The sequence below is a fragment of the Vitis vinifera genome, chromosome 16 (genome assembly GCF_030704535.1).
Source record: "Vitis vinifera cultivar Pinot Noir 40024 chromosome 16, ASM3070453v1".
Classification (NCBI taxonomy): Eukaryota; Viridiplantae; Streptophyta; class Magnoliopsida; order Vitales; family Vitaceae; genus Vitis; species Vitis vinifera.
The window spans coordinates 18,265,583-18,274,107 of NC_081820.1; the positions used below are offsets into that span (position 1 = coordinate 18,265,583).

General features: G+C 33.9%; 2 protein-coding genes across 3 annotated transcripts; one reads left to right on the plus strand and one right to left on the minus strand.

The window, feature by feature from the left end:
• Nucleotides 1–936: 936 nt before the first annotated feature.
• LOC100242871 (UDP-glucuronate 4-epimerase 4) lies at nt 937–2,560 on the plus strand. The gene has a single exon (XM_002266493.4). It carries the CDS (start codon nt 1,174–1,176, stop codon nt 2,398–2,400), a length of 1,227 nt encoding a protein of 408 aa, XP_002266529.1. The 5' UTR covers nt 937–1,173; the 3' UTR covers nt 2,401–2,560.
• A 2,448-nt stretch (nt 2,561–5,008) lies between these two features.
• Nucleotides 5,009–8,093, minus strand: LOC100258347 (40S ribosomal protein S20-2-like). 2 transcript variants are annotated; one of them, XM_002265311.5, is made up of 4 exons: nt 7,908–8,093; nt 7,015–7,137; nt 6,374–6,487; nt 5,009–5,423 (listed from the first exon to the last, which is right to left on the minus strand). In XM_002265311.5, the coding sequence occupies exons 2-4, from the start codon at nt 7,124–7,126 to the stop codon at nt 5,281–5,283; spliced, it is 369 nt and encodes a 122-aa protein (XP_002265347.1). In that variant the 5' UTR covers nt 7,127–7,137; nt 7,908–8,093; the 3' UTR covers nt 5,009–5,280. The 2 variants fall into 2 exon arrangements, with proteins under 2 accessions (XP_002265347.1, XP_010662389.1); XM_010664087.3 differs by having other exon boundaries at nt 7,015–7,140; nt 7,908–8,084.
• Between the last annotated feature and the right edge of the window lie 432 nt (nt 8,094–8,525).

Here is an 8,525-nt window from a genome sequence, read left to right on the forward strand (position 1 = left end):
ATTAAGCCAAAATTTAAAGATACTTTATAATAAAATAATCTTTATATTTGTGATTTAACCCTTCTCCAGTTTTCCTTGAAAAGTAATCCATTTTTTTTTACATAAATACCCTTTATCATATCGAGTATTTATACGTATTTTTTTATTAAAAAAATGAGTGTTTTATAAGAGAAGAATAAGAGTATTTTTATCAAAATAAGACCAAAAAATGATAAAAGATTGAATTTTCAAAATTAGGTTTTCAATAACCCTTGTAATCAAATAACCCTTTATAAAAATAGGTAAGTTTCTATTTCCTTTAAATTTTAAGCCTAAATGACATTTTTTTATTACTAAATAATTTCAAGTCTAGTCTCCTTTTTAAGTGAAATTGTATTTTAAAAATACGGTTTTGTATTTTAACAAACTATGCATTTTCAAATTTAGTTAATTTGCTATAAGTTTGGGAGAATGACAAAAGATGATTTTTGTTTTACTTTTAAGATTATTTTGTCCCAAAAATCATTTTATAATCAATAATATATAAAGTTTGTTAATAAATTTGTTTGATACTGATTCTAAAAAGCCCTTTTAATTTCTTAGCATTTGAAAATATTTATTAATGCTAAGAAATTAAAAGGGCTTTTTAGAATCACGAATGATAAACTCGAGTAAAAATGAAATAAAGATTATATCATAAATTATGTTAATGAATGAGATTTTTCTAAGTATTAATTAAAGTACTTGTTGTTTATCTTTATTTAGAGCCTCTTACGTTTAAAATCAATAACTCATCTTTCAAAAATGCTGAACGCTCCCACATAATTAATTATGAAGGACTCTTTTTAAAAAGGTGATGAAATTTTGATAAGGACGGAAGTGCACACAAGAAAGAAACCCAGTTGAATCATGACAACAGACTTGTCGTTGCCGTTCCCATTACCATCTCTATCGCCACAGTGTTTGGTTCTTGGTAGAATTCTTCTCCTTTTCTTTCTTTGATTCTTCTCTTTATTACCTCCTCCTCTTTATCTAAACCCACCCCTAAACTATAAAACCCCACAAAGTCTTTCTCTTCCCATTGGCTTTTTTGCTTCTTAAAATAAGACTCAGAGCCTGGAACCCCGCATTGCTTTTCTCAAGAAATTTTCTGAGAAAATCCCTTTCTTTGGATTTTCTCGGAAAATTTCCTCGATGACGAGATTCTCCAGTGCCAACCGCTTCCGCTTCCAGTTCTCCATCTCCAAATATGCGTTCTGGTGGTGCCTATTCTTCATTGTGCTCCTGTGCTTCGTAAGCAACCACTTGCTGCTGTCCGACAACGACAGGCGTCTCCTCCGGAACAGAGGGAAGGGGTGGGAACAGCGGGTCCTGTCGTCGGCGAGCCCCCGCTCCAGTACCGGCTCCACGGTGCTCGTCACCGGCGCAGCCGGCTTCATTGGCTCTCATGTCTCCGCCGCCCTGAGGAACCGCGGCGACGGCGTGGTGGGACTGGACAACTTCAACAACTATTACGATGTATCATTGAAGCATGACCGGCGAGCAATGCTGGAGAGCTCCGGCGTGTTCATCGTCGACGGCGATATCAACGACCAGGTGCTTCTCAAGAAGCTTTTCAGCATTGTTCAATTCACTCACGTAATGCACCTCGCGGCTCAGGCCGGCGTGAGGTATGCAATGAAGAACCCAGCTTCCTATATCGATAGCAACCTCTCTGGTTTTGTGAACTTGCTTGAAGTCTGCAAAGAGGCTAAACCACAGCCAGCCATTATCTGGGCATCCTCTAGCTCGGTATATGGACTCAATTCTAAGGTTCCCTTCTCCGAAACCGATCGAACAGACCAGCCTGCAAGTCTCTATGCTGCAACAAAGAAGGCTGGTGAAGAGATTGCACATAGCTATAATCACATCTACGGTTTATCGATCACCGGGTTGCGGTTTTTCACAGTATATGGACCTTGGGGGAGGCCTGATATGGCCTATTTCTTCTTCACCAAGGATATATTGCAGGGAAATTCGATACGAATTTTTGAGGGTGGTAAAGGAGGGGTAGTTGCAAGGGATTTTACCTACATTGATGATATAGTAAAGGGTTGTTTGGCAGCATTGGATACTGCAGAGAAGAGTACTGGGAGTGGGGGAAAGAAGATGAGGCCAGCCCAGTTAAGAGTGTATAATCTTGGGAACACATCTCCAGTGGAAGTAGGGAGCCTTGTAAGCATATTGGAGAGGTTGTTGAAGGTGAAAGCCAGGCGAGTTGCAACGCCAATGCCCAGGAACGGGGATGTGATGTATACACATGCGAATATAAGTTTGGCAGAGAAGGAGCTTGGATACAAGCCCACTACAGATTTGAGGAGTGGGTTGGAGAAATTTGTCAAGTGGTACCTCACTTACTATAATCAATCCACTGTAAATTAAGCTTTTGTGGGATTTCATGGTAGACCCATTATCAATTTTTTTTTTTTTTTTTAAGTATTTCATTTAGAACATATCCTCTATTTCCCTCTTCTGCTTTTTTTGGTAGTCTAGACACTGTACAAACAGACAAGTTATGAGCAAAAATGCTTGTGACTAAGTTATTATAATTAATTCATATTGAAATTCAATTCAGTAAGACGTGTTTTTCTGGCCTTTTCATTCATGTTGGTGGTTGTGCGCTTTCTGAGTGATGTCTTTGGTTTACTTGTAAGGCTTTCTTGTGAAACTTTGAGGCCATGGTGATACCTTTCTTACTGTGTTTTGTTCTAATCATAATAAAAAAAGAAATGGATACCTTAAAGACAAGCAGAAGCAGACTCATCAATCCAATGGCTCTTTTGATTTTTGAAAAAATTATCTTTATCAATGTACTGCTTCTTCTACACATTCATCTCCGTTCGATAATAGAGAAGACATCGCTAACAATTAGGATTCATAGAAAAATGGGTTCGGAGACTTTTCTTTAATACTAATTTGATCATTCTAAACATGTTGAAAATTTTAAGCTGCATTGATTAATACATTGAATCATCCCATGTACTAGAAGGAGGCGATTGACCATTAATGTTTCACATTCGTTCATAAGTTTGTAGAGAAGTAGGGATTTGGAACGTCCTATAACTCTTTGCTAAGTCTTGGCTTTGCCCATCAAAGCAGGCATAATTCCTTAGAATTTAAGAACATTGTGTGTGAAGCATCTAATCTCATTGAAGGAAAAAGAAAACTAGCAGAAAACGAGCATATTGTAAAGTCACTGCTACTAAGCTATGAGATCAAAACTATTAGTTTATGATTAAAGCAAGGATTTTTAATGAAAGTTGTTACAAAATAACGAGAATGGGCAATAATAAAAAAACAATAATTTAGATAAGTAGGTGGAAAACCCTAGATGGGAAAACCACGGGCAAAAGATTGGTACAAGAGGGGAGAGTTGTGAGCGGTTACTACTAACTTGTTTTATTCGTAATTAACAAGCTATTTTTATTTTTAATAAGACAAACTAAATTTAATTAATATTATATAAATTGAATCTATTAAATTTTTTATAAAATCAAAACATAAAATTATTTAAAAATATAATAAAAAATTATTTATCCAGATGAGTTTTTTTCTTTTTGTTGGTTGAAAACATTTTTTAGGAATAACTTGTCAAAATACTTCTATTTATTTATTTATTTATTTAAGAAATGGACAAAACTGTTTTTCTCATCAATTTTAAAAATAATTTTTGAAAACAAGTTTTAAAAAATATGACCAAATGGGCCTTATATGTTAAAATGCTAGGAAGAATTCCTATTTTAGAAAAAAAAAAAATCCTTTATAAAAAAGATTCATCCATTGATGGTCATATGTAAATATATGGACCGAAGAAAAAAAAAATTACATACTTTTTTGTTTATTAGACTTTGATTTCTTTAGAAGTACATGTGTGAATGAGGTGTGTTTTTAGCTATGAATGAAAATAAGGCATGTTTTTTTGGGAACTCGTCCTACTCTACCCATTGAATGAGTTGAGTACGAAGATATGTGAATTCGGAATGAGATCGAGACTTTTTTTCTTTTTTCAAAACCCAATGTGGGTTTAACTTTTAAGCTAGTTTCCGGGTTTTTCTTCTCCTACCCCATCTCTTCTCAATTATATAGATAATTCAATTTTAAAATGGCTTTTTTTTTTTTTTTTTTTCATTTTCTCCTTTTTAACACAAAAAAATAAAAAGTATACTTCTCAAATAAAACATATATATAATTTATTTTTAAAAAAATAAATAAATAAAGAGGACAGAGAATCTCTCATACCCATCGTCAACCCCTTCAAGTTCTTTTTGTTAGCATGAGATGAGAATAGGTTTAGTTTTGTTGAAGAAGGGGTAGGAAGACCTCTCTTCTAATTATTCAAAGTTCCACTTTTATGCCCTCATACACATACATTAAATTGGTAAATTAATAAAAATAAATCATAAACTTAGTTTCAAGTTCAATATATTTTCAATATATATTTCCGATTTTCTACTTTTAGATACAAAAAATAATAGTAACTTTTATATAAGATATAAAAGTCTTAAAGTACTTAGAAAGATAATGGTAATTAAAAATCGATACATATAATCTAAAATTTTTTGAATGACTTTTAAAACATACACTAATATTGATAACATCTTTCAAATATAAAAGCTAAGCATGAAAAAAAATGAAACATATAATGTGCGCCCCATCATCCTCATCAAATAACCAAGGGAAAACCACTGAGTCTTCACCCTCACAATGATGAATCAATTTGAGGTTCAACAGCTTGTTCATAGCATCTTTTGTGCCTATGCTCATGTGCAGATTCAGCAGAACACACAAGGGAAAACCGATCAATAGGGCAAACTTGGACGCTATGCAACACCGATTCAGAGACTTAAGTAGGGATGGTGCACAATTTCAAAACATTCTGTTCCTAGAATATGATGCGACTCATGGAAAAATCCATGTTTAAAAAAAGGTAAAGGTCAAGCACCCAGAATTCAGAAGTCGCCTATGTATCTCAGCATCAAAAACACAACAATAAATAAGAAGTATTTCCATTCTGAGGTAGGTTCGCAAAAAATATTAATAGCACCCAAAATTGACTTCGTAAACAGAAAACAAGAATCCCTCTCCTCGTACCAAACTCTTAAATTTGAAATTATAACGCTTAAACAAGAACCACATGAGCCTAAAACCTTCTTGAACCCTCGAGGCCCAGGATATAGATTCCAAAAGCCTAGATGGCTGCAAGGAAGGAATGTTCTAATTAAACAGACTACATAGGAAAGCTAAAGGAAACGCCCAGTGCATTTAAGAATCTGCAATAGTAACCTCAACCTCCACACCGGGTTCAATTGTGATGGAGGTGATCTGCTTAACTACATCTGGAGAGCTGAAGAGATCAATCACTCGCTTGTGAACACGAAGCTCAAATCTGTCCCAAGTGTTGGTTCCTGTGAATCAAAAAGTGAGCCACAATGATTTAGAATTGGGAGAAGTTCCATGTCAAGAAATAAATAGCCTGTGGCACTTCATTTGCTATGGAAATGACAGCCTTAAGCAAAACATCACTCTTCAAAACACATGCTAAGAATTAGTCAGGTACAAGGAACTAGAGATAAGATACATAGAGAATATAAAACCCAAAAGCAAGAGAAGCTACTATACTCGCAACTGTTCTAAAAGGGATTATAAAATAAATATAATGGATAAGATATCCTGAACACTGTCAAGCTCTGAAGACCTTAAATGAGCTAGGCATACTAAAGAGATGAAATTCAGATAGGTGGAGCAACAAGTACCCAACAATAGAATACACCTATTTTAGTGTATTGTTTGTGTAGATAATTAACATTCACATCAGAACATAAACTGCTTATGGGATTATTCATTTATTTTTATAGGCAGAAAGATATGAACAGGGTTGATGTTTTTGATATTTACTACAGAAAAGAGGAATAGCACTGGTTAATTTAGCACCCTCTCAAGCATTGAAAATCCAATACTCTGTTTACCTCTTAAGACCAAAAAAGACCTCATCACATCAGGAACCAGCCCCAGAAACTGGTGGTCTATCCTGAGATTGCAACATCCCATGTACCCACTACTTTCAGTATCCATAACACACAAATCAATACTCTTTTAAATAATAGTGAATTAGTAAAAAAAAGGTAATTTCCTAGAGTCAGAAATTAAACCATAATAGAGAATGGATATTTCATCACATAGATTTTACTGTTCACATAGTTGAATATGATATGCCATTTATTTTGGAGATCTCCCTCCACTATAATTTCATATATAACTAATGCACAACCCAATAGCTAAGATGAGAAGCATAAACAAAAACTAAAATAAGGTTCACTTGTGAATAGCTCTATCCAGTTGGTTTCAAAATCAATACCTTCACCACAGGGAGATTTCCTGGTAGTGATGTGAAGAACCTTGGTGGGCATTCTCACAGGTCCCTTGACCCTCAACCTCTTGTCCTTGGCACCACGAACCAAATCAGCGCACACTGTGGACAATAAATCCAAAAACAAACAAAGAAAGTTAAAATGAAAACTAGCCATCCTAATAGAAAGTTAAACAAATGTTCAGACTGGTTTACACCAATTAATCAGAAAATACAAAGTACCAGAAAATGATGCTACATTATGAAGAGAATCAAATGGGGCTGATGTGATTAAAACAATAAAAACAAAATTAAAATTAAAATACATTGATTCCTAATTCTGTTAATTTCATTGCATCCACTGTATGTATTATCTTCAGGGTGGTTTTCCTGGTTTTTAGAGCTTTGGAAAGCAGAAAATGTTTTTTCTTTAAAAAAAATATTTGTACACATTACCCAAAAATAAATTTACATGATCAAAATGGGTTTGATTATGCATGTAAATCATATTAGAATAACAAGAAATTACAATAAAACAAAATATAATATAAATAACAAGAAAGAATAAAACAAGCTTAACATAGAGAAGATCAATTCTGAAAAAATTAAACATTAAATGGATATAATAACAGGTAAGAATAAAAAAAGACCTTTCTCAAGGTTCTTGACATTCTTGGAGGACAAGGTGATCCTGATCTTATGAATAGCCTCCTGGGGTTCCTCCAACCCAGGCTTTGTTGGTTTCATTGCTGCATACGCCATGGTCCCTTTGTCTGCTTTAGATTTGATGCATGAAATATAAATTATACGTTAGTTTAGAAAAGATATGTCAAATTTGAACATAGACAAGAAATCAACAAAAATTTTCCTTTCACTCCATGTCGTTGCCCAGAAAATATACATAGCTAACTGAATTAAATTTTCAGTTAGTCAATGATTGGACTAAAGAGTGTGAGAGAACATTAAAAGAAAAAAAAGAAGAAGAAATTGAAGGCAAAAATTTGAAGGCAAAACACAGGGGGTTTAGACAAAACGGACCACAAAACATATTATATAACAGATTTTTCCCTCAATTATCCCAGCAACCAAACTTCTTCCTCATTAAATCAAACAGAATTTTTACGACACCCAAAATAATAGGAAATACAGAATTTGAAACGACATTAATCTCATGTTTCGAGTTTTCTCAGCAAGCAAACAAAGGTTTAGTTCTTCCAAATCAAATCATAATAAACCATACCCATAAACCAGAACATTTAAACTCGATTTGAAGTCCATTTTCTTTTCCTCGATTTTGTAACACCAAAGCAAAGTACAGGATCTCCTAATCATATGCCGCAAAACGATTTGCAAAAGGATACAAAACAACATCCACTATACGATTTACAATATCGAAATCCAATCTAGATCCAATTACCAAAAGAATACCAAACACAAAAAATGCATCAAAAAAGTTGCTGTTTTCTCTATTTTCTCGACAAACGAAGAAAAGGTAATCATAGAGAGGGTCGAATAGTAACGAGAGAATGTGAAAGGCAATCACCTGGCCTGAAGCTCTGGAGCTGAGGAGAGAAGGCGGCTTCTACTCTGAAGAAGCAAAGGGTTAGGGTTTTGGCCGCAGCGACTCTGCACTTTATATATACGGCCTAGGGTTAGGTTTTCTTCTCGGTCCAAATGGGGCCACTGCTGGGCCTTGTTCGAAGTGACCGAATCCAGCCCATTTCCATTCGGGCTATGTCCATATGAGCATATGGTTGTTTAATATTCCAGAAAATCTCTCGCAGTATTGCTCGGATGCGGAGTGATGAGTATAAAAGACACCAGTTGATGTGAATAAACAAACAGGGTAGGGAGATAGATTAGTGATTTAAAAATGTGTTTTTAATCTTTTTTTTAATATTTGAAAGATAAATTTTTTTAAAAGTTTGTTTCACAGTGATTTCAAGAAATACTTTTAGTCTAAAAAGTATTTTTTATAAAAAAAAATGTTTGAAAAATTTTAGGAAACACTTTTTAAATTTTTAAAAATCACATAAAATTAAAAAATTAGAGTCCGTTTTGTAGTTATTTTAGGAAGTACTTTTAATATTTATATTTAAAAAAATTATCATTCAAGTATTAAAAATGTTATAAACGTTTTCTATAATTTTTCTCAAATGCA